Source organism: Salmo salar, chromosome ssa27 (assembly GCF_905237065.1).
Source record: "Salmo salar chromosome ssa27, Ssal_v3.1, whole genome shotgun sequence".
Classification (NCBI taxonomy): domain Eukaryota; kingdom Metazoa; phylum Chordata; class Actinopteri; order Salmoniformes; family Salmonidae; genus Salmo; species Salmo salar.
In genome coordinates, this window is record NC_059468.1 from 9,642,189 (window position 1) to 9,661,702 (window position 19,514).

At 42.9% G+C, this 19,514-nt stretch overlaps 1 protein-coding gene across 1 annotated transcript in view; it reads right to left on the bottom strand.

Annotated features, from left to right (window-relative positions):
* Window positions 1–1,386: 1,386 nt before the first annotated feature.
* Window positions 1,387–19,514, bottom strand: part of LOC100136448 (C type lectin receptor C) — a 29,636-nt gene continuing 11,508 nt past the window's right edge. Inside the window, 5 exon segments of the mRNA NM_001123581.1 lie at window positions 1,387–2,164; window positions 14,913–15,028; window positions 16,308–16,525; window positions 17,709–17,903; window positions 18,574–18,699. Of these exon segments, the coding sequence (NP_001117053.1) occupies window positions 2,014–2,164; window positions 14,913–15,028; window positions 16,308–16,525; window positions 17,709–17,903; window positions 18,574–18,699 (806 nt within the window). The 3' untranslated portion in view covers window positions 1,387–2,013.

A 19,514-nucleotide genomic window follows, 5' to 3' on the forward strand; every position in this document is an offset into this window, starting at 1 on the left:
CGGCGCATGTGACAAATGACAATTGATTTGATTTGACATACAATCAAAGTGAACTATCTGTGACAAGTACGAATGGCTGAGGTTCATTTCCAATTCCCATCCTTTGTGGGCTCTGCCTGTCAAGCAGCAGAAGGGCGCACTTGCCAATGTACTGTTAGCTGATAATGTGTACTTTGCAAGCTACCGGTAGAAACTTTGTACAGTTGGCTAAACATAGTTGTAAGTAGAATTAATGTACTTTTTTCTCCAACGAACGTAGGCCTACCTAGCGAAGTTAGCTAACATGATCTCCTTTTCAGCATTGTTTTTAAGTGTTTAATCACGATAGCTACATTGATTGATGGACCACGTCAATTTGGCTAGTTAGCTAACAAGCTAACTTTCAGGGGATAAACTAGATGGCTATACCCAAATACTGTTTGATTTGCTGTATAACTCTGATGATAGAGCTACATTTTTAATGATAGGAAGTGTGAAGTTCTGACTATGTAATTGAAGAGGTGATGGCATTAAAACAAAATGGTTCTAACACTTATTTAACAATCCCTTGAAAACAGCATGTAGTTGTCAATGGTTTTAGCAGAGCTGGGGATCTCCTTGCTGCATCAGATGACCTGGCCTCCACAATCCCCTGACCTCAAGCAAATTGAGATGGTTTGGCCATAGTCGGATCGCAGAGTGTAAGAAAAGCAGCCAACAAGTGCTCAGTATATGTGGGAACTCCTTCAAGACTGTTTAAAAAGCATTCCAGGTTGAGCTGGTTGAGAGAATGCCACGAGTGTGCAAAGCTGTCATCAAGGCAAAGGGTGGCTATTTGAAGAATCTCAAATCTATTTTGATTTGTTTAATACTTTTTTGGTTACTACATGACTCCATATGTGTTATTTCATAGTTGTGATGTCTTCACTATTATTCTACAATGTAGACCGGTAGTGTATGCTTTTCATGGTAACAGCAAAGTAATTCCATTTTTGAATTACCTGTAATAATTCTGAAAGCCCAATAAAGCCAAAAAGCTTCAAAATCTTGTTAGATTGTCCTAAATCTTGTACCATTTTTCTAGAATGATTTCACTCCACAGTATTCAAATAGCATAACACCCCACATGTAAATAGGTGAGGCAAAGCAATCATTTAGCAAACAAGTAACTTATACGCTAACTGTACACCTATATACACCTATTCTGTTATTTCCTTTGGCGATTGACAGCCCCAAACACTAATCACCTAGAGAACAACACTGAAAAAGGACATACTCTATAACTGCGTCGGTCTAGACAGATTACCTTGGACTGGATGATCCTTTCCCAACACTAACCGTAACCACTAGAAGTAAAAATGTGTCGTCCAACAGAATATGTAATAGTAAATAGGCTTATAACTATTTTCCATTTTCAACATTTTTATTGACAAAACCAATCAAATGTATTAGCATTGTTATGAATAGATCATTTGATCATCTGTTTTATGAAAAACATTTACATAAATCGTTTTTTTATATATACTTTTTTTCTTCTTCTATGAATCTAAATAACATGGCCATTGATTGACAGGCATTGCTTTAGAAGGATTTTGAACTTTGGTGACCACTTCAATGGCACAATAGTAACTATATAAGATCCTCCTGGAGTAAAATTTTAATTGAAAAAGCAAATGAAAGCAGATACTAGTAAAGTAAAGCATTGCCCTTCAGACCTGATAATGCTGTAAAAGTCTACCAAAGTCTACGACAGGGGTGGCCAACCATCCTCCTGAAGAGCTACAGGTCTTGCAAGGTTTTGCTCTTGCCCTGCTCTAATACACCTGATTCTACTAATCAGCTGCTCATCCGAACCTTGGTTAGCTGAAACAGATGTGTTAGACCAGGGTTGGAGCAAAAAACCTGACTACCCAGTAGCTTTGCAGGTAAATGGTTGGTCATCACTGGTCTATCACTATGGACATAGACAGGAAGGAATTCTGGATCCAACACGAGTCTGGTAAGTACTTATCTCTAAGTATCAGGAGCATAGGCCTACATCTCTATCTCACAGATGAAGGGCCAGTACATCTGGCATGGGGCGTCGTACCAGCTGCTCACCGCCTTGCGCTCCAGCTTGCGCGTCTTCACGATGTAGCCACAGTCTTCGTCAATGTGGTTGTTGGGCTCACCCTCCTCCCAAAAGCTACACAGGGGAAAAAATGGTTTTATTTTAAAATAAAAAACACACAAATTCAACCAAACATCTCTTGGTATAATGTACATCATATACAAACAACCTATATACACTACCGTTCAAAAGTTTGGGGTCACTTAGAAATGTCCTTGCTTTTGAAAGAAAAGCAATTTTTTTGTCCATTAAAATAACATCAAATTGATCAGAAATACAGTGTAGACATTGCTAATGTTGTAAATGACTATTGTAGCTGGAAACAGCAGATTTTTTATGGAATATCTACATAGGCGTACAGAAGCCCATTATCAGCAACCATCCCTCCTGTGTTCCAATGGCATGTTGTGTTAGTTAATCCAAGTTTATCATTTTAAAAGGCTAACTGATCATTAGAAAACCCTTTTGCAATTATGTTAGCACAGCTGAAAACTTGTACTGATTAAAGAAGCAGTAAAACTGGCCTTCTTTAGACTAGTTGAGTATCTGGAACATCAACATTTCTTGGCAATTTCTCGCATGGAATAGCCTTCATTTCTCAGAACAAGAATAGACTGACGAGTTTCAGAAGAAAGTCCTTTGTTTCTTGCCATTTTGAGCCTATAATCGAACCCACAAATGCTGATGCTCCAGATACTCAACTAGTCTAAAGAAGGCCAGTTTTATTGCTCCTTTAATAAGTACAACAGTTTTCAGCTGTGCTAACATAATTGCAAAAGGGTTTTCTAATGATCAGTTAGCCTTTTAAAATTATGTTATTTTAATGGACAAAAAAATTGCTTTTCTTTCAAAAACAAGGACATTTCTAAGTGACCCCAAACTTTTAAACTGTAGTGTATATATATTTACATATACAGTTGAAGTCAGAAGTTTACATACACTTAGGTTGGAGTCATTAAAACTCGTTTTTCAACCACTCCACAAATTTCTAGTTAACATACTATAGTTTTGGCAAGTCGGTTAGGACATCTACTTTGTGCATGTCACAAGTAATTTTTCCAACAATTGTTTACAGACAGATTACTTCACTTATAATTCACTGTATCACAATTCCAGTGGGTCAGAAGTTTACATACACTAAATTGACGGTGCCTTCAAACAGCTTGGAAAATTCCAGAAAATGATGTCATGGCTTTAGAAGCTTCTGATTGACTCAAATGGTGTCAATTCGCCTATTGGAGGTGTACCTGTGGATGTATTTCAAGGCCTACATTCAAACTCAGTGCCTCTTTGCTGACATCATGGGAAAATCAAAAGAAATCAGCCAAGACCTCAGAAAATAAATTGTAGACCTCCACAAGTCTGGTTCATCCTTGGGAGCAATTTCCAAACGCCTGAAGGTACCACATTCATCTGTACAAACAATAGTACGCAAGTATAAACACCATGGGACCACGCAGCCGTCATACCGCTCAGGAAGGAGACATGTTCTGTCTCCCAGAGATGAACGTACTTTGGTGCGAAAAGTGCAAATCAATCCCAGAACAACAGCAAAGGACACTGTGAAGATGCTGGAGGAAACAGGTACAAAAGTATCTATATCCACAGTAAAAACGAGTCCTATGTTGACATAACCTGAAAGGCCACTCACTCAGCAAGGAAGAAGCCACTGCTCAAAAAACGCCATAAAAAAGCCAGACTATGGTTTGCTACTGCACATGGGGACAAAGATCGTACTTTTTTTCATCTGGGCTGATGAAACAAAAATAGAACTGTTTGGCCATAATAACCATTGTTATGTTTGGAGGAAAAAGGGGGAAGCTTGCAAGCCGAAGAACACCATCCCAACCGTGAAGCACGGGGGTGGCAGCATCATGCTGTGGGGGTGCTTTGCTGCAGGAGGGACTGGTGCACTTCACAAAATAGATGGCATCATGAGGGGGGACAATTACGTAGATATATTGAAGAAACATCTCAAGACATCAGTCAGGAAGTTAAAGCTTGGTCGCAAATGGGTCTTCCTAATGGACAATGACACCAAGCATACTTCCAAAGTTGTGGCAAAATGGCTTAAGGACAACAAGGTCAAGGTATTGGAGTGGCCATCACAAAGCCCTGACCTCAATCCTATATAAAATTTGTCGGCAGAACTGAAAAGCATGTGCGAGCAAGGAGGGCAACAAACCTGACTCAGTTACACCAGCTCTGTCAGGAGGAATGGGCCAACATTCACCCAACTCATTGTGGGAAGCTTGTGGAAGACTGCCCGAAACGTTTGACCCAAGTTAAACAATTTAAAGGTAATTCTACCAAATACTAATTGAGTGTATGTAAACTTCTGACCCACTGGGAATGTGATGAAAGAAATAAAAGCTGAAATAAATCATTCTCTCTACTATTATTCTGACATTTCACATTCTTAAAATAAAGTGGTGATCCTAACTGTCCTAAGACCGGACATTTTTACTAGGATTAAATGTCAGGAATTGTGAAAAACTGAGTTTAAATGTATTTGGCTAAGGTGTATGTAAACTTCCAACTTCAATTGTATATATATATATATGTGTGTGCGTATAATATATGTTGTTTCACTAGAATAGCTGTTGGCCATTTGTGTGCGCTACTGAACTGGGTTATCTGCAGTGCCTCTACAGGTCTAACTTTGTCTCAATGAGACAAAGCGTTATAAAGAAAGGTTAGATAAAAACCCTTGCATCATGTACCTTGCACAATAATGTACCATCTCCTTCACTCTGTCACTGCCATCTTAATTGCAGCAGTAGTAAGGAAAGACGAAGCAGTATTTTTTTTTATTTATTAATAAAATAGGAAGAATAAAGAAAGAAATACTGATGAATGGGAAGGAGGATAAGACAAGCAAAAAAATAGGAAGGAGGTCATCTGAAGCAACACAAAAAATAATATCCTTTGAAAACACATTAAGAATGAGGAAGAGAAATCATATGATGATGACCAGGCTGACACAAATTTGAAGGAGGGAAGAAGAACATGGAGAAAACAAGTGAGGTTATGGTCCAATGAGGAAGGGAAACTGGGCCAAAGGGGAAAGGTTCTCTTTCAAAGTATGCATACCAAAACATACCAGTAAATGTGTGTATACACAGACTGTCCTGTCCTGTATTACTGAAGATCAATACTGTTGCTGCCTGAGCACACAGTCCTAGAGGTCAGTGTCCATATGAACTAGATCTAGGGTGACAACAAGCTATAGTAAGTTAGTAGCTGTTTCTGTTTTCAGAGTGGCTGCAGATCCATATTTTCTGGACCTTTCTTTCCGGGGACTAAAGGTCCCAAAGCCTTTTTTTCTTGTGTATTCTGACCTTGAATTTAAGCATGACAATAACACTTCTTGCCCCCTCCCCCCCCAATACACGTGTAAATATTGGACTATAAATTATACTCTTGCTAAAATGGGTATTCTATTCTACTGCCATTTACTTTATGTTTCTATTCTTATCTTTTATTATTTTTTAATTGCTGCATTGTCGAGAAAGAACCTGCAAGTAAGACATTTCCTTGGAGGATGTACACCATGCCTATCCCATACATATGACTAATACAACTTGAAACTATTCACCCGCTATTCGCTTGGGGTGGAGATCAAAGCAATGAAGATGTGGCGGAGGTGTGTCTAGTTAATTCCCTTGTAATTCCACCCCCTTTACACTCAATTAAACAATGAATAACGTTAAACAACCTGTTGGGTCCATGTGGAGAAACTTTATTTTTTATGATAGAAATAACAATTCTCCATGTACTGTAACTTACAAACTGATAAGAGGCTGAGCTATTGATAAGAGCTAGGTAAATGAGTAAGTCGTTTGGATAAGGTGATTGTAAATATTAATTATAATTGTTTTTGATCTATTTAACTTTATGATCGCTGGAGACAAATTTGAAACCAGTCAGCAAACTGAAGCATATCAACCATTTTTCTCTCATGCAGCCACAACTAAACAGCGTGCACCACTAGGCAAAATATCTGCTTTGATTAAAACAAAACACAGGTATGCTATAGTTTGTTAACACTATCTGCAAAACAAATGTGGTCACTGTACAGAATTCGAAACAACACTGTACATAACTAAGAAGAGTATAATTTGAGATCAAATGGTTTGGCGTGCAGATGCTGCACGGACGTTTCACCGGTGAAGCTTAAAGAATGATCATACACGATTGACAGTGAGAAATGTGAAGGGAGGGTGACCACAAAAAATGTATGTGTAAAGTAGAGGTAAAGAAAGACAAATGAGCAAAACGTGATACAGATCTTTCAAGGGGATTCAGGGGGGGCGGGGCGGGGGACGAACGGGGCGGTTATATGTATCCGGAGCCGCAGCCTTCTCTTTTTCCCTCTACCTGAGCTATAGGTAGTTATTTGGACCCATAGAAATAGAACGACTAGAATGGTCATTGCCATTCAAGTCAATGCTCTGTGATGGGTGGACCGGTGGCCATATTGAGTGTACCCATAGGAGTAAAGCAGGAAGTAATTTTATTTCTGGGGTCGGAACAGTAGTTTGTAATAGCCTATTTATCCTGCATGTAGATCCATTGGGTTACACATTTTTTGTTATTTTTCTGTTTTATATTATTTCTTTATGGGGCAAACAAAGCACAGTCCTACATTTCACAAGTTTATTTTAAGTACAGTCATGTAGTAGAGAATATAGAGGTCAATTAGTTATCCATCTTGGTATAGTTATCCATCTTGGTAATCTTCATACTGTATTATGTACTAAACAGATTATATATCATCTATTATTATTTCAAATCCATTATCATAGTCCACTTAATAAGTTAAGTGGACGGAAAAACAAATGGGAATATCACACACACCTGATGAAAAACACAGTCAAATGTACCATAAAGTATTTGTATCTCAGATACAGATGGAAAACATAATGTAGAAACATAAATCTAATAATAACATATACCATTTAGCAGATTCCTTTATCCAAAGCGACATTCATGTGTGCATACATTTTAAGGTGGTCCCGGAATTCAAACCTACTAGCGTTGCAAGTGCCATTCTCTACCAAATGAGGACCACAGAATGAACGAAAAACAGAAAAAAGTATAAATAAAGTTAAATGACTAATTTGTAAAAGATTATAGCCAACTACATTATGGGCCAGTTTCACAGACCCAGTTTAAGGCTTACAGTTGAAGGCTTAATTCTGGTTCATAAAACAAGAACTTTGTTGGTAAACTATTGAATCTTAAATAATTTAAGCCATGTCTATGAAGCCAAATGATTATTATTAGCATTGATTATATCTATATCTCAATATAATCCTGGGGTAGACTACTTAACTCAACACAGCATTACACATTTAAATATACCAATGCATAAGTCTCTATGTAACACACCTGATTGATTGTTTCATCCACACAACTTTTACGACCTTACAGCCTGTTGAGCCTTGAGCCAAATATCAGCAGCCCTCTGTCTGAAAACAGACTGACCAATACCCAGGTTTACAGTGGTGCCAAACGTGTAGAGAGAGAGGACTGTGTAGAAGATATTTCTATTATTGTCAAAAGTTGTAAAGAAAAAGTCCTTGAAGACATAAAAGATGAGCCACAGAAAGCAAATGACGTAGAGAATTCCCTGCAGGGTCCCAGTAATGGTGGCCCTCATCTGACTGCGCAGACGGGGAGAGGAGAAGGGGCTGCCGCTCTCTTTCATGCTCTTCATGTGTCTGTGCAGGTAGCGCACAGTGGCACAGCTCGACCCAACTACCACACAGAGTCCAAAACAGATGTATAGAATTTTCAAAACAAGACGTGTCCTCTCAGTGTAAAACAGGGCATTTGGAGAGGCAGACGCAGTGCTGTTCATTGATGTGTAAGTGCTGTTAGCATTTCCAGAGACATTGTTGAGTAAATCAACTATTGCTGGAATATGAAGAGAAATGTCAAACAAAAACAAGACCCTGTTGATAAACAGGACCCAGTAAATGATGATTTTGATGTTCCTCTTCACCCAGATGAAGAGAGCTTGCTGAGCAGGGACGATCTGGGTGTAGTAAAAGAAATTCAGCCAAACGGAGGTTGTCATACTAGTGGGGAAAGTGTACTCCACTAGCATATTAGCAGCAAGCCTGAGCTTCAGATGTTCCGTGAAGAGGAAATATTTCATTGCAATAAGAGAAACCAAGAAAACAATGGTGCAGCAAACTAAAGAGTCCAGTAGTGTCTTCATAGGCTGTTTGAGTCCCTCTCTGCCTCGCTGAGGACAGAGCAGGCAGAAGGCAAAAAATAAGTTTGCAAATACGCTGATTGCAATGAAAGTCACATTGACTCTGACAAACGCCAGGTTGTCCATCTCGACGTACTGATCCTGCAGTTCTGACAAGACAACGTTTATGCTTGCAGTGATATCTTGTCTTTAGATCTCTAGAAGCTCAAATGCCGCATTTGCATTGAACATGTGGAAACTAGGCCTAATGAGCTGCAAGTTACATTAGCCCAAAATGAGATAATGCAAATATAGAACATTGACAACATTGGGGAGGAGGGGTTGGGCTGCAAGTATTTGACAAACCCACTGAAATTGAACATTTCTGTCACGTCCTGACCATATACTTAGGTTTTTTTGTATTATATTTGGTCAGGACGTGGCAGTTATGTTTGGTTATGGTATAGTGGGGTTGTGAGTGTTGGGGTAGGTTCTAGGTTAGGTATTTCTATGTGGAGTTTAGTGAGTGTATGTTTGTTTGGTTAATTGGGGTTGGGACTCTCAGTTGAAGGCAGGTGTTGTCTATCTGCCTTTGATTGAGAGTCCCATATAGTGGGGTGTGTTTGTTTGATTTTGGTGGGTAATTGTAATTTTGCACTGTGTTTCGTTTCACCTGTGAAACTGTCACCTTTCTCCTCTGAGTGTTTATTTTGTTTTGTCGTTTCCATCTAAAATAAAGATGATGTGGAACAGTCAACCTGCTGCGTATTGGTCATCGAGTGATTTCGACATATCTTCCGATGAGGGAGAATACGAGGAACGTGACAGAATTACCCACCAACAACGGACCAAGCAGCAGAGGAAGGAGCAGCACAAGGAGAGGCACCAGGAGAAAAGCTATCTGGAGTCATGGACTTGGGAGGAAATCCTGGACGGGAAAGGACCATGGACTCAAGCTGGCGATTATCGCCGCCCACAGTGGGAGATTGAGGCGGCGAGAGCTGAGAGGCGCTGGTATGAGGAGAGGGAGCGCAACGGACACGGGAGGCAGCCCCACAATTTTTTTGGGGGGGCACACGGGGAGATTGGCGGAGTCAGGTGGTAGACCTAAGCCAACTCCCCGTGCTTACCGGAAGCAGCGTGGTACTGGTAAGACACCGTGTTATGCTGTGGAGCGCACGGTGTCCCCAGTGCGCGTTCAAAGCCCGGTGCGCTACATACCAGCCCCCCGCAAGTGCCATGCGAGTGCAGGCATCGAGCCAGGGCGGATGGTGCCAGCTCAGCGCGTCTGGTCTCCAGTGCGCCTCCTCGGTCCAGGTTATCCTGCGCCGGCGTTGCGCACTGTGTCTCCAGAGCGCTGGGAGGGTCCAGTTCGCCCAATGCCTGCTCTCCGCCCGTGCCGGGCCAAAGTGGGCATTCAGCCTGGAGTGTGGGTAAAGAGTGTCCGTACCAGAACTCCAGTGCTCCCCCACAGCCCGGTTTATCCTGTGCCTCCTCCTCGGACCAGGCCTCCAGTGGGTCTCCCCATCCTGGTTCATCCTGTGCCACCTCCCAGGACCAGGCCTTCAGTGGGTCTCCCCATCCTGGTTCATCCTGTGCCACCTCCCAGGACCAGGCCTCCAGTGGGTCTCCCCATCCTGGTCCGTCCTGTGCCACCTCCCAGGACCAGGCCTTCAGTGGGTCTCCCCAGCCTGGTGAGTCCTGTGCCACCTCCCAGGACCAGGCCTTCAGTGGGTCTCCCCATCCTGGTCCGTCCTGTGCCACCTCCTCGGACCAGGCCTCCAGTGGGTCTCCCCATCCTGGTTCATCCTGTGCCACCTCCCAGGACCAGGCCTTCAGTGGGTCTCCCCAGCCTGGTGAGTCCTGTGCCACCTCCCAGGACCAGGCCTTCAGTGGGTCTCCCCATCCTGGTTCATCCTGTGCCACCTCCCAGGACCAGGCCTCCAGTGGGTCTCCCCATCCTGGTCCGTCCTGTGCCACCTCCTCGGACCAGGCCTCCAGTGGGTCTCCCCATCCTGGTTCATCCTGTGCCACCTCCCAGGACCAGGCCTTCAGTGGGTCTCCCCAGCCTGGTGAGTCCTGTGCCTGTGCCCAGGGCCAGGCATCCATCATGTCTCCCCAGCCTGGTGAATCCTGGGTCAGGGCCGTCGGAGGATCCGACACCGGGGTGCGGCCCAGAGGATCCGACACCGGGGTGCGGACCAGAGTATCCGACAACCTCTTGCGACCCGGGACTGAGGGGAGCTGCCTGTGACCCAGAACCGGGTGAGTCTGGTCACAATTCTAAGATAAAGTTGATTAACTATGACTGTGATGATTCTGCCTACAACCCAGAACCGAAGGAGTCTGCTTACAGCCTGGGACCGACGGAGTCGGCCCACGAACCAGAACCAAAGAAGTCTGCCTACTGTCCTAAGCCCAACAGGTCTGTCTACGGTCTGTTGGACAGTAGGCCAGAACCGGAGCCACCTCCAATAGAGGTGGGTTGGGGAGGGGGTGTAGCACTGTGCCGTCGTTGACGGCAGCCACCCTCCCTTCCCTCCCTTTAGTTAGGAGGTTAATTGTGTGTTGTTTTTTTTGTTTTGTTTTTTTCTGTTGGTTTTGTGCATTCAGTGTATGCACCTTTAGGGGGGTAATGTCACGTCCTGACCATATACTTAGGTTTTTTTGTATTATATTTGGTCAGGACGTGGCAGTTATGTTTGGTTATGGTATAGTGGGGTTGTGAGTGTTGGGGTAGGTTCTAGGTTAGGTATTTCTATGTGGAGTTTAGTGAGTGTATGTTTGTTTGGTTAATTGGGGTTGGGACTCTCAGTTGAAGGCAGGTGTTGTCTATCTGCCTTTGATTGAGAGTCCCATATAGTGGGGTGTGTTTGTTTGATTTTGGTGGGTAATTGTAATTTTGCACTGTGTTTCGTTTCACCTGTGAAACTGTCACCTTTCTCCTCTGAGTGTTTATTTTGTTTTGTCGTTTCCATCTAAAATAAAGATGATGTGGAACAGTCAACCTGCTGCGTATTGGTCATCGAGTGATTTCGACATATCTTCCGATGAGGGAGAATACGAGGAACGTGACAATTTCATCTTGAATGAAAGTTGTGGGGGGGGGGGCTATTCTTGACCCAGAAGTTACATAGGTGCATCCCAGCTATCTTTCTAAGGCTGTGAACCTTAGGCAGCATGTTGATTGTCTCATAACAGTATACAGACTCTCTAGTAATCTTTTGGATGGCTCAGAGCATGCAGAAGGCAAAACATGAATTTGTCAGAATGCTATAGCACTAAAAAGTCACATTTACAGCATATAAAAAGGCAGAGTCATCCATTGCGATCCTGTCCATCAATGCAAATGGACAGGTGCTCAACGGCACACGTGTAATGATGGACAAACAAATGGGTAGGGCCTACAGAATAGCACACACCTGGGTATGAAAAACACAGTCAAATGAACCATAAGCAAACAATCATAAGTAAACAACAAAAATGTGAAAAACTACATTAATATACTAATTTGTACAAGATAAAGCAGGTTCTCATATTACATTAGGGCCACAGACCCAAATTAAACAGGTGTAGCTGAATCCTGGTTTACAGACTTATCTCCGTGCTGTTGGGCTGTTTGTTGCTACTTGGCTATATGCCAAACTTTTCATTTTTAACTTTTAATACATCTACCAATGTCTTAGTTTTTGTCTTCGCTCAACCTTTTCATTCAACTTTTACCCCGGACGCTTTATCTGGACATGGTTCTACAGGACCTCCACCAGCCGAAAAACCTAAATAGTAACATTAACATGAACACTACGCGCACAGACCCCCCCCCCCCCTTCAGCAACTCACTGCCTTCCTGAAGACAAAAAATGTATACGAAATGCTTCAGTCTGGTTTTAGACCCCATTATTGCACTGAGACTGCACTCGTGAAGGTGGTAAATTACCTTTTAATGGCGTCAGACCAAGGCTCTGCATCTGTCCTCGTGCTCCTAGACCTGCTTTTGACACCATCGATCACCACATTATTTTGGAGATATTAGAAACCGTAATTGGTCTACACGGACAAGTTCTTGCCTGGTTTAGATCTTATCTCTCGGAAAGATATCAGTTAGTCTCTGTGGATGGTTTGTCCTCTGACAAATCAATTGTAAGTTTTGGCATTCCTCAAAGTTCCGTTTTAGGACCACTATTGTTTTCACTATATATTCTACTTCTTGGTGATGTCATTCGGAAACACAATGTCAACTTCACGACACACAGCTGTACACACAGCTTTACATTTCGATGAAACATGGTGAAGCTCGAAAATTGCCTACCCTGGAAGTGGAAGTGGATGGCAGCAATTTTTTACTTTTAATCCGTGCTATTGTCACTTCTAGATTAGACAACTGCAATGCTCTACTCTCCGTCTACCCGGATAAAGCACTAAATAAACTTCAGTTAGTGCTAAACATGGTTGCTAGAATCTTGAATAGAACCCCCCAAAATTATCATATTACTCCAGTGCTAACCTCTCTACACTGGCTTCCTGTTAAGGCTGGGGGTGATTTCAAGGTTTTACTACTAACCTACAAAACATTACATGGGCTACCTATCTCTCCGTTTTGGTCCTGCCGTACATACCTTCACGTACAGATACGGTCACAAGATGCAGGCCTCCATATTGTCCCTAGAATTTCTCAGCAAACAGCTAGAGGCAGGGCTTTCTCTTATAGAGCTCAATATTTATGGAATGGTCTGCCTATCCATGTGAGAGACACAGACTCGGTCTCGACCTTTTAGTCTTTACTGTAGACTCATCTCTTCAGTAGGTCCTATGATTGAGTGTAGTCTGACGTAGGGGTGCGAAGGTGAACGGCAAGGCACTGGAGCGACGAACCGCCCTTACTGTCTCTGCCTGGCCAGCTCCCCTCTCTCCACTGGGATTCTCTGCCTCTGACACTATTACGGGGGCTGAGTCACTCGCTTACTAGTGCTCTCCCATGCTGTACCTAGGAGGGGTGCCTCACTTGAGTGGGTTGAGTCACAGACGTGATCTTCCTGTCTGGTTTTGCGTCCCCTTCAGGCTTGTGCGGTGGAAGAGATCTCTGTGGGCTACACTCAGCCTTGTCTCAGAGTAGTAAGTTGGTGGTCTGTTGATATCCCTCTAGTGGTGTGGGGGCTGTGATTTGGCAAAGTGGGTTGGGTTATATCCTGCCTGGTTGGTCCTGTCCGGGGGTATCATCTCAGCCTCCAGTATCTATGCTGCAATAGTCTATGTGCTGGGGGGCTAGGGTCAGTTTGTTATATCTGGTGTAAGTTTCCTGTCTTATCCGGTGTCCTGTGTGAATTTAAGTATGCTCCCTCTAATTCTCTCTCTCTCCCTCTCCACTCGGAGGACCTGAGCCCTAGGATCATGCCTCAGGACTACCTGGCCTGATGACTCCTGTCTGTCTCCAGTTCACCTGGTCGTGCTGCTGCTCCAGTTTCAACTGTTCTGCCTGCGGCTATGAAACCCTGACCTTTTCACTGGACGTGTTACCTTGTCCCGGACCTGCTGTTTTCAACTCTCTCTCTCTCTCTCTCTCTACCGCACCTGCTGTTTCGATCTCTGAATGCTTGGCTATGAAAAGTCAACTGACATTTACTCCTGAGGTACTGACCTGTTGCAACCACTGCTGGTTATCTATGAATGTTTGATCATCTTGAAGAACATTCTGGCCTTAATAGCCATGTACTCTTATAATCTCCACCCGGCACAGCCAGAAGAGGACTGGCCACCCCTCAGAGCCTGGTTCCTCTCTAGGTTTATTCCTAGGTTCCTGCCTTTCTATGGAGTTTTTCCTAGCCATCGTGATTCTACATCTGCATTGCTTGCTGTTTGAGGTTTTAGGCTGGGTTTCTGTATAGCACTTTGTGACATTTGCTGATGTAAAAAGGGCTTTATAAATACATTTGATTGATTGATTAATGAACCTCACCTAATCGTGGTTTACATGCTTAGTCAGACCTATGGTCTGTGATTCAATATTTTTTTTAATGAACCACCATAGTCCAGGGATAATATAGGCCATGTGTATGAAGCCAATCATTTAGTGTTGATTGAATCCAATATAATCCTGGGGTAGATTTAGGGCTCTACTCAACCAGATCTGCTTTAGCAGACATCGGCATAGCGGTTGTTTTGGCGGTGTCGGAGGTGGAACTGCTTTAGCTGTCCTGGCATTATACCTAAAGCAGGCATTGCTATTGGCTGCAGGGAGTCACATGAACAGAAATCCCATGCAGCCTTGTTTACAAGTTGGAACACTAGAACGTGAGATGTAATCTACACCTCCATTATGATGATAGAAACCCTTCTTATTTAATTTCAGGATTTTTGAATTTGAGCGTCATTATTTCTATACAGCTTGCACTTTCTCGCTCTGAACTTCTAATGTGAGTAGGGTGGGTGTGACAATGATAGCAAGAGCAGCGATATGATGGCTCCAACGCAGTTCTACCTCTGACACTCCGCCAAAACATCCCGCTATGCGGGTGTCTGCTATCTCCAGTTTACGCCTGATCTAATTGAATCGAGGCCTTAATCTGCATCCACAAAACCCGCCGACATTTTTGTTGTAGCCCAGCAAAGCCAAAAACTTACCCCCCGACCAATTTGGTTCCATCGACCCAAAGCCAGTCTGCCTCAGCCGTCTCGTCACTGATTCCAAACCAGTAGGCATTCCAGTGGCCCCGAGGTAACTGGTTCCACACAAACGTCTATAACAGGAGACATGATTACATTGGGATGTGACAATGTCTATAGCAGGAGACATGATTACATTGGGATGTGACAATGTCTATTGCAGGAGACATGATTACATTGGGATGTGACAATGTCTATAGCAGGAGACATGATTACATTGGGAGGTGACAATGTCTATAGCAGGAGACATGATTACATTGGGAGGTGACAATGTCTATTGCAGGAGACATGATTACATTGGGATGTGACAATGTCTATAGCAGGAGACATGATTACATTGGGATGTGACAATGTCTGTAGCAGGAGACAAGATTACATTGGGATGTGAATGAAGACACCTATAACAGCAGACAAGATTACATTGGGATGTGAATGATGACGTCTATAACAGCAGACAAGATTACATTGGGATGTGAATGATGACGTCTATAACAACAGACAAGATTACATTGGGATGTGAATGATGACGTCTATAACAGCAGACAAGATTACATTGGGATGTGAATGATGACGTCTATAACAGGAGACAAGATTACATTGGAATGTGAATGATGACGTCTATAACAGCAGACAAGATTACATTGGGATGTGAATGATGACGTCTATAACAGCAGACAAGATTACATTGGGATGTGAATGATGACGTCTATAACAGGAGACAAGATTACATTGGGATGTGAATGATGACGTCTATAACAGCAGACAAGATTGCATTGAGATGTGAATGATGACGTCTATAACAGCAGACAAGATTACATTGGAATGTGAATGATGACGTCTATAACAGGAGACAAGATTACATTGGGATGTGAATGATGACGTCTATAACAGCAGACAAGATTGCATTGAGATGTGAATGATGACGTCTATAACAGCAGACAAGATTACATTGGAATGTGAATGATGACGTCTATAACAGCAGACAAGATTACATTGGAATGTGAATGATGACGTCTATAACAGCAGACAAGATTAAAGAACATTCCCTCAATTATTCCATTCTAGCAGGAGAAATTGGTTTAGACTATTATCATGAACCCCAATACACTCTTGTTGACATTGGACTTTACCTTCCCTATTGATTGGTTATTTCCAGCCTTGCCAGATATTTGAGAAAATCAACAAAAATCCACCACATCCCTCTTCCTCTACTCTCTTTCCCTCACTCTGTTTCCCACCCTCCTTCTTTCTCCCTTTTCCTACCTCTCTTTCCATCTTTAACTCCACCCCCTTCTCCCCTTCTCTCTCTTCCCCTCTTCCCTCATCCCTGCCTCTCTCTCCCCTCTCTCTCACCTGTTCCTCAGCAGTGTGTATGATGGCCAGGTGTCCTCCTTTCTCCTTGCACCAGGTCTGGCTGTCCGGCCAGCTCATACTCCTGGTGGAGATGTAGTAGCAGCTTCTGTTGAACACCAGCCAGTCCGGAGGACAGGTTAGTGGGGTTGAAGGGGGCAATGGGGTTGACTTAGGTGCCAGTGGAGATGGGAGTAATGGGGGTGATGTTTGCTCTGGTTCTGTCATACACAGCAGAAGGTAGGATTTAGATCGACAGCAAATGTTTGATTTACTTCGGCATCACGTCACACAGGGGCGCAACTTTGGTTTTAGAAGTGGAGGGGACATATATGGGATCAATATCATACCAAATGTGTTCGCAAATGTAAATCACCAATCCACAAATGTAAATGACTTTCCACAAATGTAAATCACATTCCACAAATGTAAATCACCAATCCACAAATGTAAATCACTTTCCACTAATACAATTCACTGTCCACAAACAAACACCTTTTGATTTGTATTTGTAAATCGAGGGCCTTAAGTAAAATCACTGCCATAAAGATTTTCACATAGGAGAGATATGCGCAAACATGACAGATCTGGAAAACCTGCAACTCCATATTTGGAAGCGCTTAGGTCACCTGACTTTTGGCAGGGATTTAACGACAAGAAAAAGACAAGAAGTTCTCACTCATAGACAAGAAGTTCTCACACGTAGAAAAAAGTTCTCACGGTAGAAAGCGATTTGTAGTCGTAGAAAAAAGGTTTGTACCCATATAGAATGCGATTTCCATAAATTGCTGGCAGCCTCTCGTTCGGCCATGTTGATGCCTGCCTTTCAAGGCTGCAGAAATGTATAGTATGGTAACCATAATATGTTACCCATATGTGTAACCATAGTATGTCCAACGTAAATAATCGAAACGCTTGCCCTAGATTACTTTATATTTGCACCACTATTGTGGTGTATTTACATGTTTAGAAAGTGATTTACATTTGTGGATAGTAATTTACATTTGTGGATTGGTGATTAACATTTTTGGAAAGTGATTTATATTTGTGGATTGGTGATTTACATTTGTGAAGACATTTGGCATGATATTGATCCCATAGACATAACTTATTTTCTTTTTTTTATCCAGTCGGATAAACACTCCAAACAGCCTACCCAACTGCTCGGAGGCGTCCGCATGGTCCTAAAGCACACCTTTTCCTCGTTTTGAATCACATTCCAATGATAAAACTGGGGGGACAAAAATGCTATTTCAGAATGAGGGGGCATGTCCCCCCCCGTCCCCAATGAAAGTTGCACCCCTAATGTCATGACACACACACACACACACACACACACACACACACACACACACACACACACACACACACACACACACACACACACACACACACACAGCTGACCTGATTTGGCCAACCTAGCCAGAAGTTCATCTCTCTCCTTCACAAGGTCTTCTTTCTCCATCTGCAATTTGCTCAGGGCTTCAGTCAGGGTGGTCACATTGGTGGTCTGCCTCTGCATCTGGATTTGACCACCAGACTCATTCTGAGGCAGAGGAGCCAGATGCTCATTGCGCAAGCTCTGATTAAGGTTCTTATCTGAGAGGAAGACAAGAAGCAGGGGACTTCAGTCCAAAGCATCCAGGAAAAACAACAAGTCTTTAAAGAATGGAAGGCAAAGACAAAGTATAAGATGAGTGTAGGGCAGATGTGGCGAGGTTCCTTTGATAAGGCTAGTTGAACTTGGCAGCCATAAGTCATAGGAAGGTATCCCCATAGAACAAAACAAGCAAATGTCTATTCATTAACGAGCTGAGTATGAAATCGTCAACTGCGGCCCTAAGATTTGTTCAGGATAAGATTTGTTCAGGAGCAACGATCACTGACTCAACACCGCTTTTTGACCTCACACTTTGTCAGTGTGCAAGTAGAGTTTCATATCAGTTGTTTTATGCAGGTTGCATTTACAGGGGTGACACATGTACTGGAGACATACAATCTGATTTTAAAACTAACCTTAACCACAATGCTAACCTTATGACTAACCCTTGGGACCGTTGAGATTTGGGAAATAAATGATACAACACAAATAAGTATCTGGTAGCACTTAAACTTTGTTGGCTGGGGAAGACATGTTTGTTTCACAATGTAATTCCCCGACAGCCCCACACACTGCATTCAGATTCCATGAGTCCACCCCACCCCTTCATTGGGACACTACGGTACATCAGGAAGTGGTTGTGTGGTGGTTGTGTGTTTGATTACTCACAGTGGGCGCTCACAGCGATGACTGACAGCAGCAAGACAGCGCAGAGTGTGGCCAGGCAGCCCGTGGCTAACCTGTAGGGCCCTTGGCCACTCTGTCTGGAGCCTGCTCTCAGTGAGGGAACAGACACTGTTATGGAGGACACAGAGAAGTACATGACACCAGTGTATTGAGCTATGTTTCAGTTGAAAATGTTGGTGCTAATTGCCCTGTATGCAGTTTTGGGGGGCTTTTGTGCACCGGAAACACTTGATGGCACAGTCAGATACTATACTACAGCCTACTGTCTGCAGGTTGAGGATGGACAACATGCTTACACTGAAATCTTCTCAGAATTTCAACTAATCCTACAGACAAAGAAACATATATGTGTTTAAAAAAAAAAAAAAAGTAGACTTCATCAATCAATATACAAAGTATGGAAAATAAGTATGAAATCAAAAACTATTAAGTATAATTGAAAGAGAGGTGCTATGACATGCCATGGCAAGCCTAAATACATGGAGTATACAAAACTGACCAGGTGAATCCAGGTGAAAGCTATGATTCCTTATTGATGTCACTTGTTAAATCCACTTCAATCAGTGTAGATGAAATGGAGGAGACAAGTTAAAGAAGGATTTTTAAGCCTTGAGACAATTGAGACATGGATTGTGTATGTGTACCATTGGTGAATGGGCAAGACAAAAAATTTAAGTGCCTTTGAATGGGGTATGGTAGTAGGTGCCAGGTGCACTAAAACGACGTTGGAGGCAGCTTATGGTAGAGAAATAAACATTAAATTATCTGGCAACAGCTCTGGTGGACATTCCTACAGTCAGCGTGCCAATTACACGCTCCCTCAAAACTTGAGACACTTGTGGCATTGTGTTGTGTGACAAAACATTTTAAAGTGGCCTTTTATTGTCCCCAGCACAAGGTGCACCTGTGTAGAGGCTGCTGCC